The sequence below is a fragment of the Phyllostomus discolor genome, chromosome 6 (genome assembly GCF_004126475.2).
Source record: "Phyllostomus discolor isolate MPI-MPIP mPhyDis1 chromosome 6, mPhyDis1.pri.v3, whole genome shotgun sequence".
NCBI lineage: Eukaryota > Metazoa > Chordata > Mammalia > Chiroptera > Phyllostomidae > Phyllostomus > Phyllostomus discolor.
This window is the reverse complement of record NC_040908.2, coordinates 165,648,237-165,671,030: the sequence shown is the minus strand read 5'-3', so window position 1 is coordinate 165,671,030 and position 22,794 is coordinate 165,648,237. Positions and strand designations below refer to the sequence as shown.

The 22,794-nt window shown below is 54.5% G+C and overlaps 2 protein-coding genes across 4 annotated transcripts; both read right to left on the bottom strand.

The window, feature by feature from the left end:
- Positions 1–3,612: 3,612 nt before the first annotated feature.
- TIGD3 (tigger transposable element derived 3) lies at positions 3,613–8,942 on the bottom strand. Of its 2 annotated transcripts, none has more exons than XM_036030221.1 (2): positions 7,403–8,942; positions 3,613–5,574 (listed from the first exon to the last, which is right to left on the bottom strand). In XM_036030221.1, the coding sequence occupies exon 2, from the start codon at positions 5,556–5,558 to the stop codon at positions 4,143–4,145; it is 1,416 nt and encodes a 471-aa protein (XP_035886114.1). In that variant the 5' UTR covers positions 5,559–5,574; positions 7,403–8,942; the 3' UTR covers positions 3,613–4,142. The 2 variants fall into 2 exon arrangements, with proteins under 2 accessions (XP_035886114.1, XP_028371357.1); XM_028515556.2 differs by lacking the exon at positions 7,403–8,942 and adding an exon at positions 6,450–6,844.
- On the bottom strand, positions 8,943–22,314 carry DPF2 (double PHD fingers 2). Of its 2 annotated transcripts, XM_028515558.2 has the most exons (12): positions 22,199–22,312; positions 17,894–18,054; positions 17,376–17,483; positions 16,887–17,050; positions 15,933–16,025; positions 15,725–15,803; positions 15,176–15,217; positions 14,011–14,148; positions 13,755–13,883; positions 13,487–13,599; positions 12,527–12,608; positions 10,167–10,244 (listed from the first exon to the last, which is right to left on the bottom strand). In XM_028515558.2, exons 1-12 carry the CDS (start codon positions 22,228–22,230, stop codon positions 10,168–10,170), a joined length of 1,218 nt encoding a protein of 405 aa, XP_028371359.1. In that variant the 5' UTR covers positions 22,231–22,312; the 3' UTR covers position 10,167. The 2 variants fall into 2 exon arrangements, with proteins under 2 accessions (XP_028371362.1, XP_028371359.1); XM_028515561.2 differs by lacking the exon at positions 15,176–15,217 and having other exon boundaries at positions 8,943–10,244; positions 22,199–22,314.
- Between the last annotated feature and the right edge of the window lie 480 nt (positions 22,315–22,794).

Below are 22,794 nucleotides of genomic sequence, written 5' to 3'. Positions count from 1 at the left end.
ATCGCTTAAAAGTACTGGCTCTGGGTCTTTCAATTCTGTTTGAGCCATCTTTCCTCCCCCCCCCTTTGATCTGGTTGAACCTGTTACATCTGAGGGGCGGAGCCTTAGGTGTTCACCAGGGCGGGCGCCCCAGTCACTGGGTTGTGACATTGTATGTGGGGCGGGGCCCGAGAGGGAACAATGGCGCTGGCTCCGCTCTCCGTTGGCCCTCAGTCCCCTCTGCCATTTCCCCCAAGCGAATTGGGTCCCTCTGGTGCCAGTTCCTGTGTGGGTGGGCTTGTGCACCCCGTGGGACTTTCCAATGAACTCTCCTGTGAGGCTGGGAGTCTCTCCCTGCGCCTTAACCCCCCACAGGTGTTTTTAATCAGTGCCCCCAGGCTCTGTTTCCCAGCGCTGGGATCCTGGGTAGCGCACAGTGCCTTGCTTCACAGTTGCTGCCTCGCTGGGTCTGCTGGCTGCCACCCCTCAGCCGGGGTCTGCCAGCTGCCGCTTGCGCGTTCAGGGTCCACCCGCTGTTGTCTTGTGTGCCCCAGACGCCTTACGTGCCCCGTCCCAACGCTCTCTGCTCTCTGAGCCTTGACCCGAGCCCGGCTGCCCAACTCCACCCCTCCTATGGGTCTGGATGAATGTGTCTTTTTTAACTCCTTGGTTGTCCAACTTCCATACAATTCAGTTTTCTGTCAGTTCTGGTTGTTATTCTGTTTCTAAATTGTTGTTGTCCCTATCTTGGTTGTGCGAGGAGGCACAGTGTGTCTACCTATGCTTCCATCTTGGCCAAAAGTCTAAAATTAGATTTTTTTAAAATATAAAACATATCTTGTTCCTCCTTTATCTAAATCTACCACTGCCCCTCATATAACTTCCGAACCAAAGTGTCACAGGTTCAATTCCCAGCCAGGGTACATGCCTGGGTTGCAGGCCATAACCCCCGGCAACCACACATTGATGTTTCTCTTTCTCTCTCCCTCCCTTCCCTCTCTAAGAATAAATAAATAAAATCTTAAAAAAAATAACTTCCTGTCTCACTTAGAATGGAATGTAAATACTGTCCGCCCAAAGGCTCCACCCACCTCTCCCCACCCCCTCCTCTCCTGGGCCCTCCCTCACTCCCTCACTTTCCGCCACAGGGATGTCCTTCTGCTTCTCAAGCCTGTTGTTTCTGACCTTGGACCTTTGCACCTACAGTCTCCTTGGCAGAGGACACTCTTCCTTTGGAAGAGTGAGTGTTTCCTTCTTAACTTTCACACCTTAGCGCAAACATCATTTCCCTGAATCCCCTCTTGAAGTCGCTCCCTACGGCATCACTCTTCTCATTTCACCGGCACTCGTCGGCACCTGAAATCCCTGCGGTTATCTGTAACCCGTGCATCTTCAGCTCCCTCTGTTGAAGGTAAGGGATCCTCTCCGTCTTGGTCAGCCCTAGCTTAGGGTCCTAGAACAGAGTCTGCCCCACAAGTGAGACTTGAGAATAAGTCACCTGTCCCTAGGCGAAGTGTGATATGTAACAAGAGTGCCAGGAAGGGAGAGATCACTTGTCGACGGGGGTGGAGGGGGGAGGCTCTGGGAAGAAATCAGCCATAAGACGGGATTCTGCTCCAACAGGAATATCACCCGAGACAGAGAGCTCACCTGCCCCCTCCATTACTGTGGCCGGGCCTTTGGAGATGATATAATTTTGCTTTCCCCATTTAAGAAGAGATGTCAGCCTGGCTGGCGTAGCTCAATGGATTGAGCGCAGGCTGGGAACCAAAGTGTCCCAGGTTCGATTCCCAGCCAGAGTACATTCCTGGGTTGCAGGCCATAACCCCCAGCAACCGCACATTGATGTCTCTGTCTCTCTCTCTGTCTCTGTCTCTGTCTCTCTCCCTCCCCCTCCATTCCCTCCCTAAAAATAAATAAATAAAATATTTAAAAAAAAGAAGAAGAGATGTCAGAACCAGGATGATTGCAGAAAAAGGACAATTTAAATGACTGCAGGCTAGGAAAAACAGAATCTGCTAGGAAAGGCGCAATGATTTGGGATCTTAGGCTAGAAAAGGCAGGCCAGCTGGTGGCTTCAGGGCTGTTTAAAAGTGAGTCATCCTTGTTGTCCAGCGGCCGGATGTTGAGGTGGTCAGTTAGGATGAGTCACACAGCCCTCATTCCCTTACTGTGACACTGCGAGCACCAGGCAGAGAGTCACCCCCTCCCCAGGGCTCCACGTTCCCCAGTGGACCAGCACCGGCGAGGGTCGGATGACAGATGGACCAGGGACTGTCTCACTGTCAGGAACCCCCTGAATGAGAGGCTCCTGCCTCCCGATGGGCCGTGGACTAGGGAAGGGAGAGTGAGAGGCGCTAGGAGTCGAAGGTGCTGCACCAGAGTGGAGAGGGCGTCTCAGCAGGGGCACCTAGGAAGTGCTTGCGTGGCGGCCCCGGAAGGAGGTACCTGGGCTCTGAACGCAGGCAGCCGCTGGGCTGCCGTGGGTGGCCTGCGTCCTTGACGGCTACGCCCTCCACGGAACCGCACGCTTGGGCTTGTGGTTGCCTGCGGTGGGCCTGAACATGCAGGATTTGGGCCTAGAGCTGGGATTCTCACCAGTGAGAGTCTGTGTTTGCCTGAAGCCCACATCCTTCCAGGTAACGCCATCCTCTACCCATCACACTCCCACGATCCGGCTCAGGCTCCACCACCTCTGGACCAGTCGAGTCTCTCTGTCTCCGGGTCTCACATCTTTGACCCGCACTCCACATCTCCGTGCTCTAGAACCCCGCAGATGACGCGTCGTTCCGGAGCTGGAGAAGGTGCGTGAGATCTGGCACTGGGAGGCCTGGCAGCGCCGGGCCACCTCTGACGGGGGCATCTTGGACTCATCCGGGAGTTCCAGCACCTGGATCTTCTTGAGTCTGGCTAAAACCTTTTGGGGTGCTTCATTACCAAACTTGGGGGCTAACGGCTCCTCCAGCTCCCGGGGCCTCCTCGTGGTTCTGGAGAGAATTCCTGACTTGGTACCTGCTGCTCCTTGGCCTGGACTATGCTTCCCACCCCTGTCTGTCCTTCAAGCGGCAACTTAACATTCACCTCCTCCAGGAGGTCTCCTAGGCTCTACAGGGCCATCTCACTTTGCACATAATCACACTCCACTGTCATTGTCTGCAAGGTCCTGCCCAGCAGGGACATCATTTTTGCAACCTTGTCACACAGGCCTTGCTGAAGAGATGCTGTGAAATGATCAGGTGAATGACAGAAAAAACAACCAGCCCTGGCTGGCGTAGCTCAGTGGATTGGGCGCAGGCTGTGAACCAGGCATCGCAGGTTCGATTCCCAGTCAGGGCACATGCCTAGGTTGCAGGCCATGGCCCCCAGCAACCACACATTGATGTGTGTGTGTGTGTCTCTCTCCCCCTTCCCTCTCTAAAAATAAAAATAAATAAATAAAATCTTAAAAAAAAAGAAAAGAAAAAACAACCAACCAAAAAAAAAAAAAAGAACCAATGACTATTCCAAGTTCTGGCTCTCTTCCGTTTCCCCAGTAAGTCCCTAGCCCGTCCCCTCCTACTGACCCCTCGTCCCTCCTGCAATCCGAGAGCTCAGTCAGCAGAGCTGCAGGGTGTCCGGGCCTCACTGGGGATCCGCTGGTAGCCAAGGAGGAGTCCCCGGGCCCTTGGGAGTCCTTCCTGCGGGCATCCTGGAAGAGGAGGGTCCCCAGGGTCATCCGCAGACAGCTCCAGACCGCTGTGCGGTGGCAACCCTCAGCAACCAAGTTAAAAAGCTGAGTTGAAAGTGTCCACCCTTTTCCCCTGAAAATTACACCCTGGCCTCTTTTCTGATTAAAAACTTTATTTTCAGAAGCAGAACTGTTTTTTTAACACAGAGTTCAAGGCATCAACCTGCCTGTAAAGCCCAAATTCCACCTAGGCAAGCCCCAGCCTCCCTGGAGGCCCAGAAACGAGGGAGCCTAGCTTCGATTCAGATGCTCTTCCCTGGCTCGGGTAACTCTTGTTCAGAGCTCAGGCCTGCTCTCCCGACTCGTCTCCCCTCTACACCTTTCACAAAAGCCCCATTGCCACCGGAAAGAGACCAGCCTCCCGCCTGCCTGCTGTGACAGGGCGTTTCCATGGGAAACAGGACAGGAGGGGGCTCTGGCGAGGAGCAGGTGCCCTTCACAGGCAGCAGAGCCGCTCAACCTCCTCCTCACAGGCATAGAATTTTTCAAATAGCTCAGGGGAGGCGCCATGGCACTCGAACCACCTCCTGAGCGTGCCCAGGGCCCGGAGGGCATCAGCTCTGGTGGGCAGGGGCTCGCAGCCACCCTCCCCAGCCCCCTCCTCGTCTTTGGTGCCCATCTCCTCTTTGCACCCCCCAGACGCAGGCTCCTCACCCTCCAGATCCACAAAGTGGGAAAACTCCTCCAAGCTCAGCCCGCCAGGGACCGGTGGCATCTCCGAGGCTCTGTTGGAGGACAGGGGCACTTTGCAGGGAGCCAGCCCTTCCTGAAGGAAGCTGCTTACGATGAACTGGGGAGGCACCTTGGCCCAGGCGGCCGCCGCCATGTGCAGCGTGTCCAGCACTGTGATGTCTGCCCCGGCCTCGGCCAGCGACGTGCCGGCCCTCTTGCTCCGAACAGCCGCCAGCTTGCCCAGCAGACGGCGCCGGTAATGGGCTTTAAAGGCCCGGATCACAGAGCTGGGCAGAGAAGGTGTGGTGCTGGTGGTGGAAAGAGGCAGGAGCCTCACGTGGCAGAGCCCAGGCAGGCCTGCCAACTCCTCCACCACTTGGGCAGCCAGCAGCAAGGCGACCTGTCGGCCCTGCCTCCCCATGTCCCGGTCAAACTGTGCCAACCACTCGGACCAGGGGATGCCCACGTCGGGGTGGTAGGAGGCAGGCAGAGCCTCACTGCTGACCCCAAAGAAGCACCTGGGTGCAGCCTGGAGCCCGCTGACCAGTACCCGCCGCTTCTCTGTGCCCCTGCTGTTGGCACACAGCAGCACATGCACCTGGTCACCCGCACCGGCTCTGCCGGGCACTGCTCGATACAGCAAGGGCACTTCGGCACAGCCAAACACATCCTCTGGGGAGAAGTCCTTCAGGGCGAGGGGCGGCTGGGTCTGGGACGCGAGGCCCGGGGGAGGCGGCTCAGGGGGAAACAGGGGTGCTAGTACATGGCGGGCCCCGAAGCCCACATTGTTTCGGCGTTTCCAGCGGACCAGCCAGCCGATGCTGGGCACAAAATCCTGGCCCAAGATGTCAGCCAGCTCCTTGGCTTTGTGGAGCAGCATGGGCCCCGTCACGTCCCACGCCTTGGCCCGGGCGATGTGGTACCAGCAAAGCAGGGCCTCGTCGATGCCACTGTACTTGGACTCGCGCTTGCGCTTGCGCTCACGGTTGGCGGTGCCACTGCACCAGTCGGCCAGCAGCTTCTCCTTGTTCTTGCAGATGCGGGAGATCTGGGGCTGGGAGACCTGGAAGCGCCGGGCCACCTCTGACTGGGACATCTTGGACTCATCCAGGAGTTCCAGCACCTGGATCTTCTCGGCCAGGGACAGAGCGTGAAGCTTCTTCTTGCCGCTGAGCTCCATGGCTTCTCCAGGGCACCTGGACGGGAGGACACAGTGACGAGGGTTCAGACCGCTAAGGCTGGGTGGCACAGGACAGGAGCACTGTGGGGAAGAGAATCTCTGAGGAAGGGGAAATCGGCTGGTAGGTGGGAGGGACCAAGGGGCACCGGATCACCCTGGGGCAGGGTGAGAGGGCTGTGCTGAAAGAGGAAGGGAACTGGCTAGACCTGTGGAGAGGAATGCCAGAACAGAGCTGGGGGGGGAATGACCAGTGGCTCCCTGGTCAGGAGAGGGGAGTCTGGGCAGGGCTTTGGCACAGATGGGCGAGAGAATAAATAGGGGACAGCTGCATGGACAGCAAGAGAGTTTAGATGGGGGAGGACACGAGGCTGGGGCTGAGCGGCGCTGGCTAGGGGTAATCGGGGCTGGGGGAGGAGAAGCGGGATGAGGACCTGGGCTGGGTTTAGATGAAGCTCTTAGAAGATGGGGTGGTGGAGTGGGTGAACAGAGTCGAGGTGACAGGTGTCCGGACAACAAAGAGGGGTGGATGGCGCTGAAGGAGCGAATCTAATTTGGTGCTGGGTCCCCAGGAGGTGAAGTGGGGCGGGGGTCAGGTCTGGAAAGTAAATGGGAGCACAAGGCCTAGAGGGCAGGTGCACAAGTGACAGGGCAAGAGGGGTAAGGAGGCCATGGGTAGCATGAGGGGCAGAGTGTCTCTAGCAGGTAAGGTGGTGGTGGCCTGGGACAGGTATCAGGGTGCAGGCAAGAGCACCCGGGACCCAGGGGGGCCAGGAGCCGGGATCCGCAACCCGGTGGGCCTCTGCCCCCCTAGATGCGGGGTCTGTCCTTGGGGTGGACCTGGGAGCTCCCCACCGGGCCTCCCCGCCTTGAGGCCTCCTGCTCCGCACCCACCTCAGGCGCTCGTCCCGCAGCTCCCGCCCAGCCTTGGCCCGTCTCCCGAGTCCCGGTCCGGGCGGCTACGGGAGAGTAGGGGAGGGACGGCGCCAGAACCCGGAGGGCAGAGCAGGCCAAGGAGCTGCGCTGACGGCGGTGGCAGGCGGCGGCGGGTGCGCGCACAGCAGGACACCAAGCTCGCCTCCCGCTCCGAGCTCTCTCTCCGGGCTGGGAACCCGAGGTGCAGCCGCTGGGCTTCCACCCAATCATATTGGCCCTCAGAGGATCGGTCCCGCCCCCACCTAAGTCTTATTGGACATCGCAGAAGCGGCGGTTCGTCAAGCCCCCTGGGAGGCGGGGCTTCCAGCAATGGGATCGGAGTGAGACCCAGATCCTGGTCAAAGTCTGAGCCTGAGCGGCGCCCCTAGCACCTGGGGACCTGGCCGGCAGGGGGCCTCACGAGCCTCGGGGCAGCGGGGCAGCGGGGCAGTGGGGCAGCGGGGCAGCGTGGGAGCCAGAGAGCAGATTTGGTGTCCCAAGATCTTTCTGGCCTCAGCTTCCTCATTTACTGAATAGGGTTAATGCCCCTCACGAAGTGGTTTTGAGAAAATGGAAGCAAGCAGTTATGCTACACAAAAGCCGTTACCATGGACAGCGCTGGCCTCTGCTCGCAACCCGGCTATGGAGAAGCTGGGGCCAGTTCTGAGTAAGGGCGAGTAAGGACTAATTTTTACTAGTTTTGTAACAGAACGCAGGTTTGGCTTACAAAACCAATACCGGAGAGGCAGGTGCTGGTGTCAAGGAAAGTGGTTTATTCAGGTGCTGGCAACCTGGAAGATGAGGGACTCTCGTCTTGAAGCCCATCTCAGCATCTCATGCATCCTGCCTAAGTTGCATAGGACAACCATGAGAACAGGGAAACTAAGGAATTTCTGGCGACATGCAGTTTCTCAGCTCTACTCTTGAGTTACCTCCTGCCTGCGTCATCATTGGCTGTTTCACTGCTGGTATCAGGGAGCAGGACGTGCAGGCAGCATTTCTGCTGGTTCCGTTACGAGTCGCTGATGCTCACCCAGTTCCTTGTGGTCAGGGCCATGTCTTGGTTAACCAGAAGCTGCAACTGCTGATGTCTATAAAATACTTACAAGGAAAGCTTCAATCATGAATCACGAAACTTCTATGAGTTTGTTAGTACAGCCTATTCAGTAATTACCATGTGATTAGTACATTATGTTTACTTCAATTAGTGTTACGATTTTGATATCCGTTGGCAAGGTTCACTTCTAAACCCAAGACGCAATAATCACTCCCTTCCTTAGTAACCTCTAGTTCTATCTGTTCTGTGCAATCACATGCAGACATCTCAGTCTGGGGTCCACGGCTCCCTGCCCCCAATTTTGCCTGCTTCCCCACCTCGCCTCCTTCATCGCCTCACAGCTCCGACTGGAAGACCTGACTGAGGATCCAAGTCCCCAGCTCTCTGCCTTTCCCATAGGCTCCCCTGCCCACTGAGTCCCGCACCCATTGGCCTTCTGTGTTCCATCCTAAATCCCACCTCCTGCAAACCCTTCCCAAATTTCCCATTTATGCCTGTTATAATAATCTCATCTTTACATTTCTTTTCTGGCCCTTAGACTACTCAACCACACAAGATCATTGCTTTGCTCCCTCCACTCCTGCCCTACTTCCGCGTGAAAGCATGAGGACGGGGGCTGCGTTCTCTTCCTAAGACAGTTCCCAACCCAGAGCCAACTCGTGTTGCTTACAGAAGGCGATGGCCCAGGACGCTGCCGTCCGTTACGTAAGTGGCTTTCAAGCCTGTTCCAGAAAAGCCTAAAGATACTTTGAGGGTTCATACCTGATTGATTTGAAATATTTTTTAAAATTTTTAATAACTTCAAAACACACACTCATGTGGGATACATTAAGATCCACTGTGGAAGCTGTCGGTGTTGGCTGCAGGGAAAGCTCTTTTCTGTGCACGTAGCCAAGTCCAAAGGCAGGCTGCAGCCCCACACTGTGGGCCAAGTTCACGCACACTGTGCTGAGAACGAAGACGCCAGGCAAGCACAGTTGAGGTGCCTCTGCTCCCCATGCTCACTCCTTATACAAAAAACGTTCATGTGTCCCACTGTGGTGTCACTAGTTCTCCTGTGTCATTCTCTTTGATATTGACGTTAATCAGGTTCTGGGCCCGTTTTAACTATCTCAAATTCCAAGGTCAACTATTATATATGTTTAGCTGAATTTCCTTCAAAGCAACCAAAATACAGAAATAAAAAGGATGCTCAAGTAGATTTTAAATTTTGTATTAATTAAAACTTCATTATTCTTTATATCAAGGAACTGTTATAACCTGCTTTACAGATTGGGGATCAGCAAGAATTTTAATTTGGGAGAGAAAGCTGTATTTTACATTTAAAAACTGCTGTAAGGAAGTTTTGGAATGAAGTGGCCTTCGTAAGCAGGAAAGGGAGTCAGAAGATAAATCACCCAGCAAATGGCTCTGTGTAAAAACGTTTATTTGTACTAATGTTTAGAATACAGGAAACAAAGAAAGAAAGAAAAGACACAACTCCAAAGCGACAGTGAATTAGGGCCTGCCCAAGGCCAATGGGAAGGCCACTCCAGGGTGTCCTGGCATGGAGTGTCCGTCCCACTACTTAAAGTGTCACCAGGCAGAAAACTGAGGAATCAGGGTGTGAAGACCTTACCAGCTGCTAGTGAGCGTGCAAGGGAAGAAAGGGGGTCTGTGTGGTTTCCCCACGAACCCAGAGCCAGGATACAGAGAGCAGGAGGCAGAGGCTCCCAGTTCAGTTAAGGGCAGGAGCTGAATACCCAGGTCTAGGAAGAACAAAAAGGGGATTTTGGAGGTAGGCTTTTTCATCGAGTTAAAAAACAGGCACATTGTCCGACATCTCCCTGTAACCCCCCCAAGCGGCTGGCCTGGCCCCCTGATGCTTTCCCTCTCCCCACAAAACCAAAGGGAACAAGGAAGGGAGGCAGAAGACGGGAAACCCCGAGGGTGAGGAACGCTGCAGTCACCGGAGACTGCCCGAGAGCGAGCCAGGTGAGCACAAGGAGAATCGGGGTGAAGCTGCTCCTCCCTCCGGGGTGGGACAGGGCAGAGCCCAGAGGGTGACCAAGAGCATCCTGGCTCAGGCAAAGGATCCTGGGTAGCAGGGACAGAGGGCCACAGAGAGCCACCCTGGGGGAAGGAGACGGTGAGGCTAAGCAGCAGGAAGGGCACGAAAGCTCCTTGCAAGCGCATCCTCAGTTTGCTCAGTTGCTCACTTCCAGCTACTTCTCGTAGAGCCTGGCCTGGCTCGCCTCTGGGGGAACAGAGAACCCTGGGGACCAGAGTGGAGGCAAAGCTCAGAGAAAAGTGAGCTGTTCCCCCACTCGTTCTCAGTGGACACTGTCTGAACCCTGTGATCACCAGGGCCGGGGCCCAAGGCAGGCAGAGTGAATGCACAAGGAGAGCCGTGGGAAGCTGGGCCCCCAGGTGTGCCTCGGGGCAGCACACTGCTCCGTTCTCCCTGAGGGCCTGGGGCCGGAGGCAGGCAGAGCTGCCACCTCAGTCTACTGTTGCCAGAGGCAGGTTGGCACAACCACCCCCGGCTCTCTGGACTTGTGAAAGAGAGGGGGAAGGAAAAGGTGGGCATGAGAAACAAGAGAGGAGAAAACAGCCCTAGATGTATGGGGGTGGGGGCGGGGAACAGGGGGAGTGGCCACATCAAGAGGAGTTCTGGTTCTGGTAGATGGAGGCTTTCTCCTTCAGCAGGTCCAGACACAAGTGGCAGCTCCAGCTTCCTGCAGAGAGGCACAATGGGGTTAGGACGGGTCCCACACGATCCTAATCTGCTGTCCTTCCAATCCCCACACATCACCTCTAGTACCAGGGCTGCCACTGGCCATAGGGAGGATGGGAGGCATTCTGCAGTAGCAGCGTCACAGTAATCCTGAGCTGGGAAAAACTTCTGGGTCTTCAAATATCATGAAGAATAATTCTCAATGGAGACGAAATAAATAATCACCTGGAGGACTATTTCACCTGGAGAATACAGACTCCCAGACCCTCTTGGCCCTATTAAACCAGGATGTCTAGGAAGAGGGCCTGGGCAGATAAAAAAAAAAAAATTAAGATTTTATTTCTTTTTAAAGAGGGGAAGGGAGGGAGAAGGAGAGGGAGAGAAACATCAGTGTGTGGTTGCCTTTCACGTACCCCCCACTGGGGACCTGGCCCGAAACCCAGGCATGTCCCCTGACTGGGAATTGAACCAGTGACCCTTTGGTTCGCAGGCTGGCACTCAATCCACTGAGCCACACCAGCCAGGGCAGATTCTCCTACTTTTTTGTTTTGAGAAACAGAATTAGCCCCTAATGTCTTGAAATTACAAGCATAATTGTACATACATTTAAACATTCTGAGAAAGAATCCACAGCTTTTATCAGCTGTTCAGAAAGGTAAGTGGCTCTCAAAAATATGAAGGTCCTTTCTACCCCAAAGGTCAACACACAGAAAAGGGCTGACCAGCTTTTCTGCAAATAGCCAGGCAGAGTGTTAAATATTTTAGGCTATGTGAGCCTCATATAGTATCGGTTACTTTTTTTTTATTATCTTTAAAAATGTGAAAATTGTCCTGGCCAGTGTGGCTCAGTTGGGTGGCACGTCATCCCAGATGCCAGGTCGAAGGTTTGCTTTCTGGTCAGGGCAAAGTCTAGATTGTGGTTTTGGTCCCCAGTTCGGGCACGTGCTAGAGGCAACTGATCACTATTTCTCACATAGATGCTTCTCTCTCCCTCCTCTCTGAAATCAATAAGCATGTCCTCTGGTGAGGATTAAGAAAAACTAGAGCCCTGGCTGGTGTGGCTCAGTGGATTGAGTGTGGGCCTGCGGACCAAAGGGTCGCCAGTATGATTCCCAGTCAGGGCAGGTGCCTGGGTTGCAGGCCAGGTGCCCAGTATGGGGCGCAGAAGAGGCAACCACTCACTGATGTTTCTCTCCTCTCCTTCTCTTCCCCTCTCTATAAATAAATAAAATCTTTTTTGAAAATTAGAGAAAAAGGAACAAAGAAAAAAAAACATTTAACGTGTAAATCACTCTTAGCTTGAGAGTTACATAAACGAGCCGCAGCCGGGTTTAGCTGCGGTAGAGTCTGCCACCCTGATGCCATGTGATGGCCCCTAGGGGCCCCTCAGCTGCCTCCGCCACTTCAGTATCTGACAGCATTTCCAAAGGAAAGCCCTTCTACAGCTGATGTAGAATTTTATCTGTCAACTGATATTTTTATGGTTAAAAAAACAAAACACAGAACTTGCTATTTCTCCCCAAAGTTGATTTCTAAATCAGCACGCAACAGGAGCTGCGTGCTCCCCCACAGCCGCCAGCGGACTCTGACTGTGTCAGTGGCCTGCTTCTTGGGGGGCAGCGGCAGCGGCTTGGCCTGTATTACAAGTCGGCTAACATCGCACAGCGAGCCCCTTCCCTCTGGCCCGCATCCTCGTGCACGGTAACAGCTACTGGTGCATCCACATCCCCCTAAGCTCCCGAATTTCTGTGAAGGAGGGTTTACTACAGAACTCTGGCTGGAAGGGGGCCTGTAGAGAGGTAGCCACTTTCTGGTGCCACAAATAGTCTCTTCAAGTTTCCATAACGGTGGAGCATTCATTACTAAGCAAACTATTCCGGAGTCAGATTCAACTCCTTTCCAGGCTGGGCGGAAATGAACATTCGAATTTGTCAAGTTCAAACAGCTGACAACCAAACCATCCCTTCAGACAAGCTATCAAGTCAGTTTCCTGGACTGAGTGAAGGCAAACAAATCACTACTTCCGGTAACCGTTCTCCGCTCAGTATCTGCTTTCCCTTGGGCTGCCGATATTCCTTCTGGGCTTACAAATGTATCTGATGATAATGTGCAAGCATCAGGCCCTTGAAGCTGAAGTCCTAGGAAAGCATTCTAAAATGAGTGAAGGCAAAGTGCCAGCTCCCTAATTTGGACGATGAATCACGGACAGGAGAACTCACTTACTGCACAGGTGAGGGTCCACGTACTACTGATCGTCCTGAGCCGGCGGCCCAGACCACCTACCTTCGGGAGGCTCAGACATGGATGGGGTGAGACAGTACATGTGGTAGCCGCGGTCGCAGTCATCGCAGAACAGCAGCTGGTCCTGGAGAGGGCAGGAGGGGGAAGGCAGGGGAGTCAGTGGCCAACGGGCTGATTACTAGGAAGGAGGACTTCCGTAGACACTGCTGCTGGCTCCAAGGGGGGGAGACAGGTGGCAGGGAAAAACAGACGGGGGCATCTCCGGACAGAAAACCACTGCTGCCCATCTCTACGCTACCAGCTGCCCAAGTGGTCTCATGGTCTCCAGAGTGTCCTCGACAATCTGCTCTCCACAGAGTAGCAAAAGTTATCTTTTTAAAATATAAGACACGCCACATCGCTGCCCTGATTAAACCCAGACCTGGTGGTCTGGCCTGCCAATCTCATCTCCTACCCTGCTCTCCCAATGCGGGAAGGCTCCACCCGGCTGCACTGGCCTCAATACACCTGGCTCGTCCGCCTCAGGCCTTTGCACTTGCAGGTCCTCCTTTCCTGGGGATGCTCCACCTCCAGACCTTCTTGGATAGCTCCTCTGTATCATCCAACCTCACCACCAACAGCATCTCCTCGGAAAAGCCACCTCTGACTGTCCAAACCAGCGGGTTACTCTGTCACACTACTGGTTTCATTTTCTTTGTGGCACAGCATAAAAGTGCTACTCATTTCCTTGCTTACTGCTTATTTCCACAAGACTGTAAATCCCACAGAAGCAAGGACCTTGTTCAGCTTGTCTTGGGGTCCTTAGTGCCTGGCACAGCGTCTGACACCAAGCAGATGTCCCACAAACACCTGCCGAATGACCTTCCACCTGGGGTGCTGGGGGGGGGACATGCATGAGGGGTCTCGCTCCCTTTCCAAAGCAAGCCCACTTGAGAGGGAACCTCGGGCAAGACAGCAAGGGCCGAGGGGCGCGCCGGCAGGGGCAGGGGCAGGGGCACGCACGTCGTTCTCGGAGGTGCCGCAGATGTTGCAGCACTTGCACTCGATGCACTGCCAGCGGTAGGTCTTCACGGCTGCCATCATCACGGGGGTGAACTGCAGGCAGGACGGGTGCCCTGTGGGGGTTGGGGGGCAGGTGAAACAGGCAGCCAGGAATGGGGAGAAGCGAGGTGACCTGGTTGACCGTGACAGCCACTGGATGACAGCGAGCCAAGAACCCCCTGCGGACCGGACGCTGACCGTGGCGGCCCTTCCCTGGGGTTGGAGATACCTGAGCGACCGCAGTCGGAACACGACACTAGCTCCTCGGGTTGTCCTGTCTTCTTGTTGATCTTCGAGTCCCCCAGGCAGAAGTCGCAGTAATTGTTGGGCAGTGCCAATCCATCGGGACCCTTCTTGGCTACAGGGAGAAAGAAGGAACTCTGATGATACCCGTGGGGCCTTGGGGCCGCCCAACATCCCGGACAAGAGGGTTTTTCATGACCAAGCCGACTCCTGCTTGGCCCAACTCTGACACCTCAGCTTACATTTCTGCTCCTCGGACCTCTGGGAAACCGGGGTGGGCGGCTGTGAGTCTTCCTTGTCTTCGCCCTCCTCTTCGGCCAAGTGGGAGTGGGCGTAGTGATAGCTGAGGCCTGGCCGGTTCTTGTAACGTTTCCCACAAACTGAGTGGGGAGAAGGTCGCAGAGAAACGTCTTAGGATCTCCGAGGGCCACATCCCCGTCCCTCTAGGCTGTGGGGCCCCACCTGAGGCGGAGGCAACCACCCCCACCCTGACCATCTCTGTTCTGGGACAGGCTTTTGGTGACAGCCACCTCCCCTTGGCCAGGAGCATCAGGCCCAGGGCTCTCCAGCTCCCTCGGCTCCCCTCCCTCCCTACTAACCCCAGCCCATGGCCTCCTCTACTCTTCCACGTTGGCTGTCTGTGGGGCTGAGCCCAGGCCCCATCAACCCTTGCCCAGGGAATAGTCTGGGGAGGTCCAGGTCAGGAAGGAGAGGGAATTTCTAGGGTTTTACAATTTGGCAGGAAGGAGAAGAAAGATAAGCCAAACTTTTTCCTTCCCCCTCCTCAGTAAATGTGGAAGGCTTGTGCTATAGCATTTATACCATAGAGCACATCTCTGCCCCAGGTGGATAAAGCATAGGGCCTGGGTCTCTTGTGGTGACATCTCAATTGAGTCTGAAAGGTAGTTGGCCCCCAAAGGAATTCAAGGACACCCCCAACCAACCAGTGCCCTGCCCAACCCCACCAACCAGCAAGGAAAGCAGATCCCCACAGGCACTTTTGAGCGGTGATACCAGTAAGAGTAAGGGAGCCAGCAAGAAAGGAATGGGAAGAGAATGGGTGGAGGAGGTGGCAGGGTAGTGGGGAATATTAGCTGATAAGTGGCTGTTTTGGGGAGCGGGGAGCAGAGGGATCTGTTGGTAACGGGTCTCTTATAACGCTTTTGAAGCCGCCCCATGCGGTGGGCCCACACAGCCCGAGGAGCAAGGCTGCGGGAGACAGGCAGTGGTGAAGGCGGCTTCCGGGACTGTGAGGGGCGGAGCACATCGGAAGGCCGCTGCCCCCACCCCCGAGCCATTCCAGAGACGTTTAAACTAGCACCACAGGAGATGAGAAAGGCAGGAGGAACAAGGGAGGAGGGAAAAAGGGATAGGAAAACCAAAAGTCTGAAAAGTTGAGAGAGCTACCTCTCTGGGGCGCTTTCGAGGTATGCTTTTGTTTGAAACTATCTGAAAGACAGAAAGAAAAGTCATGAGAAGAAGGCCTTGATATACTGGAGACAGGAGCAGCAGCAGCAGGAAAGCGGAGCAAACGAGAGAGAGACCCCAGCGGTGATGGTGCTCCCAGGGTGGAGGGACAGAAGTGGGGGGTCAGAGAAAGGGGGAGAAAGAGACATCGAAAAACTTGTCGTTGGACCCCTGGGGCCCTGGCGGACTGGGGCCAGCAGACCCGATGCCATCTCTCAAGAGGCTGATTCTGGCTGCTGCGGGTGCCCCTCACCAGCGCCCCCCCCCCGGGGGACAGCAGAGTTCTCACCCAGAGCATGCAGGTCCCACCCATCGGGTAGCAGAGGCCAGGGCCCCCCAGCGGTCTCAGAGGGAACCAGTCAGCGGGAAGGACAAGAGTCCAGGCGTCCTTTACCACTCTGACCAAGAACACAGCCCTCCCTCCTCTCATCTCCCGAGCAGGAGCTGGGTCCAAGGCAAGCACTCCCCACCCACTTGGGAGGCACTCACTGTCACAGGCATAGGGTTTATCCCGGTCCTCCAGGATGGAAGCGTCCAGCTTCTTCCGGGCACTGCTCACACCTTTACTCTGCCAAAAAAAAGAGCAAAAAGATGCTCAGGTGACTAGGCCCGAGGAGCTGAGCCCTCCTGGAAGTGGCCACGAATCTCACTCGAATCCACCCTGCCCCAGGCTGCAGGCAGCACCTCGGCCCCTCACCTTGGATTTCCCCTTGCCCCGGCGCTTGGGAGTGTCTTCTTCGTAGTCCTCATCATCGAGGTCATCCAGGAAGTCATCCGGTTCCAGGATCCGCTGAGCGGACAGGAGGGTCAGCACAGGCAGAAATAATGCACACCCAGAGCTCCCCACATTGGCGGTGGCAAGGCCACCCAGAGCCTCCTTTGTGACCTGGCCCCCCCTCCAGCCTCGTCGCTGCTGCCCGTCAACACTCCATAATCCTGTCCTCCTCCCTTCAATGCTCTGGGCTCTTTCTCCTCTGTGTCACTCTCCACGTTGTTCCCCCAGCCCAGGGCCTTTCCCACCATCTCCAAGCCGCCGAATCAAGTGCCACATTTCCACACAGCTTTTCCTGATGCCCCAGGTAGCCGTGCCCACTCCTGCCTCGGATCTGCTGCCCCAGGAGCACGTTTAGTGGTGGTTCCCTTCCAGCACCTCCCTTCCTAGATTTAGAGCTCTGCTGTTTAATTGTGGGCCTTATGAGACATTTTTGTTAACTGCTGTTTCAGCCTCTGAGTATGTGAAATGGGGACCATGGCACCTGCTTCACAAGGCTGTACAGACTGGAGAAAATGATGGAAAAGCCTTTAGTACTGTGTCTGGAGTATTTTTAGCTCTTATTATTTGTATGTGTAGTTTTATGTGCCTGTTGACAGGGACCACATCTATTTCATCTATGTAACCCCAGGCACCAAACACTTTTGTGACAAAAGGTGAATGAGGGAGAGCCTGCACTTAGAAGCAAAGCAGCAGGAAGCCTGCATGGGAACAACTAGGCCAGTCCGTACAGAACGCTAATTAGGGAATAAAATGGCAGCGCCCTGGAGCCTGTCCCCTGGCCCCCAGCCTGCTCCCTTTCTGATGACAGGGCGGCCTCTGAGGAGGAGGCTGCTGCTTTCCTTCAAGGCTCCCTCAGCCAGAGTATTAATCCCGTACCTTCCGCGCTCGACTGTTGGTCACAGGAAACTCGCCCAGGCTGTCATCATCAACTCGGGGATCAGGGGCACCTCGCTTCTCCAGGGGGTCGGTGCGCAACAGAGCCTCTAAACTGCTACCGTCCTGAGAGATGATCCCCTCCTTCTTCAGGGTCTGGTCTGTGTCTGCGGGCAAGGTCAGGGCGAGGCAAGGCTCAGGGGGCTGCACGCAGACCACTCCGGGTCTGCAGCGTGCTGGGCCAGCCACAGGCCAGCCTCTGTCTCCCAGTCTCTGGCTACTCAGGAACCGAGACACCCTAATTCACCTGGCATCCTAAATTATCTGTTTATCTGTCTCTTCTGTTAGACTGAGTTCTTTAAAGAAAGAAATCACATCTTAATCACTTTAGTAACTTCATAATCTAGCCTTAGGCCTGGTATAAAACGGGAGATTAGCAGGCCTTTTAACGTGCAACAGGCCGTGCCCCTGCTCAGAAAGGGTGTGCTTTACCTGGTTTAATAGAAGGGAAAGAAAGTCTTGGGTCCTCAGGAGGGTGGGCTCGCCGCTTTTTCCGCCAGCGCCGGGCAGGGTAGGAGTACAGCTGCCCAGAGGCCAACCCTGTGGAAGGAAGGGAGAGAGAGAGAAGTCAAGCCCTAACCCAGTCTAGAAAATAGCCTCAAATACTTTCTAGACGAGTAGGCCCACTTGGGTGCTATAGCAAGGGAGGCATATCGGCAGTGCAGGGGGAGGGGCGAGGGTGCGTGGGACAGTTCACGGAAAAGAGAAACAGATGTAAACTCAGGGGCCCTGGCTAACACCTAGCTCTGCAGAATCCCAACAGCAGCCTCAGTCCTGCAGAAAACCAAGACGCTGGCACAAACCTGTCTGATTGTTCCTCCCTGGGCTTCTAATCATGGGAAGGCCATATTCACCCACGGGTGGAAAGCAGCAGGGGAAACCCTCTCAGCTGGCTCATCCCTAAAATGCGGAGGCTTCTTCCTCCCACGTTCCCGAGCCTGGACCCTCACCTGGACCCCGGTGTCGCTTTTCCATCCAGATGTAACAGTTGCTCTGGGCTACTCCGGTCTGTGAGTCCAGGAAAGGCAGGCGCACGCTGCGCTCAGCACAGAGGCGGGCATTGTAATTGTGGCACTGCTCCATGGCGTCTTTGTAGTACTGCTCCCCGAGGCTGCAGCGAAGACAACAACCGGGTGTGTGTGTACGTGTTTGGGGCGGGGCACCCCTCTCCCAGGCCGTCTGCTTCTCTAAAAGGCTCAAGGGACTGGGAGACTGCGGCTTCGGTTGTCTCCGCCTCCACTCCTGCCTCACGGGACGCCAAGCCCCTTCACTCAGCCATTATGAGAAAGGAAGTTTACAAATAAATTACCATCTGGAACACATGATTTCTTCATGTGTCCAATCAGATTTCAGTCTAACCCACAAAGAGGAGAAGAAACTAATGTTCACTTTGTGCCTCTCATGAGTCCAAACTTGATGCTACTCAAGATGCTATTTCTCCAAAGAGGATCAAGGGGGGGAAAAAAGACGCGATTTGTCTTAACTCTCATGACTACTGACTATGAGAAGCAGAGGTTAAATCCTTTTTATAAAAGAGAAAAAGAATTCAACAAGGTCTGGGAGACTTCCTAAGATATAATCAGTAAACTATAGTATATCTTTACAACAAAATTCTACGTGGCCATAAAGAAAGAAGCTCTTTGTGTATTGATATTAAACAATCTCCAAGATAATTAGGAAAAAAAACAAGGCACAGTGTTGAGAGGTGTTGCAGGATGCGACCATTTATGGAACAACGAGGTAGAAGAGACTGCAGGCCTCCAGGAAGAAAAGCCAAGGGACAACGGGACTTTCTTCTACACGCTCTTTTATATCTTTTGAACTTTTAACTAGGTACTTACTTGGCCAACTAATTAATTCTACATGCTAATTTTACAGTCAATGAAAACCACCTGAAAACACCTGAATTTCCTCGAAGCCTACCCTTTACTGAGTATCACTATACTGATACAGAACCTATTTGTTCAAAGGCTCATCCTAGGCCCTTCTCCATTTTCCATTTTCATACCGTCAAATTACATAGGAAGGAAACTTCTTGGAATCCAAAGACTCCGTTCAAAATCTTCATCACGAGCGAACCGTTAAGTGCTCTGAAAAGCTGGGAGACTGCACGGCGCGAGGCGTCACGCGGCTGTAAGAAGCATGTACGCGGGAACGATCCTGTGCTCACCCTTTGGGGCTTCACAAGCACCTCAGCACTGGAGCTTGCACTATAATAACTGACATTTACATATTTGATCGATCTTAAAATAAACAGAGGGCAGAGGTGATTTCTTCCCCCCAGTATCCCACTACCCATGAAGGTGTCCGGGGCATCTTAATGTGACTTGGGAGTGAAAAGACCTGGCTTGGCTAAAATTCACCAAATAAACGTGGACATGTATTCAATCCATGCGGATCTCAGGTTCCTATGCTACAGACTGGGATGGCTGGACTAGGTAAGTTCCAACACATTCTACAAGACGGAGACCCCCAGCATGAGAAGCTGGACAGAGAAAGACTCTGTTGCTTATGTCTGTATGTTGAGCTACGCCAATAAGCCCTGCTCTGGAATCTGAGGGAGGCTTTCACTGAGCAGCCACAGCAGACCACTTAGGCACACTGAAAAAGACACACACCCCACACAAGGCAGTGACACCACAAGTCAGCCTGGCTTGACTCCACGAGCCGTAATGACTGTGACTGGAGGCAGGCATAAATCTTGTGTCGAAGAGTGGAGAGAATAGAATAGAACAGGCTCACACTTGCTCGCCTTTAGGAGGCAGCCATGTCCTCATAACACAGAGGAAAATTGGATAAACAAGGCTGAGTGCAGCAGCTCCTTTGTTTCTGCTGATGGGAATTGATACTGACACTGAAGTCAAACGGAAGGAAGGGCCAGATGGGCTGAGAGCTGCAAAGTGAGAGGAAGGAGGCTGCAAACAGTTTGGGGGAGATGGCTGAGAGATGTTTTATCCAAGTTCTTGTGAGTTCAGTGGGGCGACTGTCTCATGAGTAAGAGAGCTGAGGACGAAATAGAAGTTGGGGGTAGAGAGGACGTGATGAGGAGAGAGTAAGAAAGAACGAGAGACAGCTCTTAAAAACTTAAGGTTCCTATCACAAGAAATTTCAACTAGCATTGTTCTCCAGATCTTGTTACCTAACTCAGAAGGTTTCAAAACTAGTGAGCAGCCACAGCTATTCACTACTCTTATTCTACCCTAGTAAGATACCTCAAACAGTTTCAACTGTGACACTGCATTTGGAGGGACGGAGAATTTACAAACAGGAATATTCCTCTCCCAGAACAAGACGCGAGTCAGAAAAGATGAGCTAGTAGTCCTGACCCGGATATACAACCTGAGCTGTCAAAGCACTGAGCACACCATGAGCAAATGAAGCCACAGAACAGCATCTCTTCCCAAGGTGAGACTGGTCCTGGAGGGAAGAATGAATGCCCTTTCTTAAAGGGAAAATTCTGAAGGAAAATGTATCAGTTGTGAACACAGCCCTCTGCAGCTGGAACGGAGGAGGAGAACGTTGGTTTCTGATTACTGGTACTCAGGAGCCAGTGGCTGATGACCCTCACAATCCCTCCAATTCTTTAGAGAGAAATAAGAAGAAGTCATATTCTATTTAAATGGGCAACTCCTCACTTCCAACACTGCACAAAACGGTTGGCAACTCTATTTCCCTGAAGAAAGTCTTTCAATATAAAAAAAAATCTCATTACGGAGACTCTCAAAATTTAGGCAAGTCTGACATTCCCCTAGTATATAGTAAGACTTGCAAAGTATTAGCTTTCTTTTTCGGAAAGCATGAAACCTGTGTCAAAACTCGCCTGACCACGGGATGGGGGGGCATCAACAAAGAGAAAGGCAGGGAAACAAAGAAAGACCATCTGAGTCACCAAGAATAACTATATAAGTGGTAGATCAACAGCGTCATTTCTAATTTGAGGGAAATAGCTTGAAGAAGACAGCCAGGGAAACTGGAGTGGGCCGACCAGAGAAAGACGATCATGTTGGGAGGAGGGATGGCTGAAAGCGGTGGCAGGATCCGGCTAAAAGTAAGTTAAAAAAAAAAAAATCCACAAGAGGAGAAGGCACTTAGCTTAATGGAAGTGGGAACGCACTCTCAGAGAAAAGGCTCCAGGCAGGGGGGAGAAACAACGTGCCCTTATAAAAGCCTCTTGGGAAGAAGGAGGCTTCAGCCCACCACAAAGACACAGGGGAAGCTGCGAGTCCCTTAGAACCGCTGGGAAACCTTTACCTTGGCGTCCAATCAAAATCCCAAAGCCCTAACCCGGCAACTACACACCTCTCAATTTTCCTACCGCGCACTAAGCCCAGTGAAAGGGAGCCTGCTCTATCCGCCACGGGGCACGAATCCATTTACAAACTCATTCAGATGCCTCTCCAGGGAGGAGGCTGGGTTCAATCAGGTCCCAAAGCACCTTTCACTCGCGGCTCTCAGGCCGTTCTCCATCCCCCCCAGTCCCCACTAACTTTAACTTTGCTCGAGGTCCGCCCGGCACAAGGACACACTGCCTAGCGCGAAGACAGCCGACCTCGCTGCGCCTAGAGACGGGCAAAGGCGTCCTGGACAGCTTCCGTCCAGCTGCCGCGTTTTGACGGCTGGGATTGGCCGGCGCGCAGGCCTCTTCCCCGAAGTTCTCTCCCGTCTGTGCCTGCTCTTCAACGGATTCTTCCCGAGAATATCTTTGCTCTTGCGTCCTGACACCCAAGACCCCGCACCCCCACGTCGCAGAGCCGTTTGGAAGAAAACAGTCCCGCGGAGCCGAACCGCGCCGGGCTGCCGAGCCTGTTGCTCCGGGGCCGGCCGCAGGAGCCCACGGGCAGAGCTCGGTGACCCGGCTCCGCGAGGACACGGGCCGGTCCCGGGGCCGCCCTCGGCCCCGCTCCTCCGGACTGCGGCGTCTCGGGAGCGACCCCGGGACTGCGCGGCGTCGTACACGCCAAGGGCGCCACGCGCTGGAAACCGCGAGCCTGGACGAGTGCCCTGACCGCACAGCCCCGCAGCAGCCCGGGGAGGCTGCCCGTAAGGGGCTCCCGTGTGCCCCCCTCAGGGCCTCCACAAGTTTCCAAAGAAGCGAGACGTCTTCTCCGGAGTCTCCTGTTGCCCTCCCCAGCAGGAGTCGCCACATGGCCTCCCCGGGCACGTCCCTCTTTCCCTCGGCCTTTCCCGCGCCGCCCCCTCCTCCCAGGCCCCTTACAAGACCTCCTGGCCTAGGAGAGAAAGAAACGACCACTCACAGCTTCACTACATTTTCCACCACAGCCGCCATCTTCCCTGTTCCTCTCCCTCAGGCCGGGAGGCCCGGAGCCCGCAGCGCGCAGGCGCCGGGACCTAACGGGGGACCTAGTTTCCTAGTCCCTCTGCGCAGGCGCCGCCCGAGCGCGCGCGCCCTCGAGAGCGAGCGATCGGGAACGAGCTTCGAGTCTGCTCGCGGGGGCCAGGGAGCCGAGGAGCCCGACGCGCAGGCGCGACGGGCACGGGCGCGCGCCCCGCGCCTCTCGCTGGGGTCCCACCCCCTCCATCTGGAGGGGCTGGAGGAGAGCGCGAGGATGTGGTCTGGTAGGAAGGAGAAGGTGAGGTTGGTGAAAACTGGCAGGCCCTGAGATGGGCTAGATGGAGCTCGTTCGTCCTGCTACCTCTCCGACCTTTAACCTTGTGGTTAACCCTTTGCTCTCATCATGGGCGGGGAGGTTGGTGGGTAGTGGAAGATAAGAGTCTTGCAGAGTGCACTTGGACTGCCAGACATGACCGTTTTACGGAGAGGAACATTAATGCCCAGCACTGGGCATTGTTTGACCTTCATACTGAGCTCGGACAAGTTACCTCACCTTCC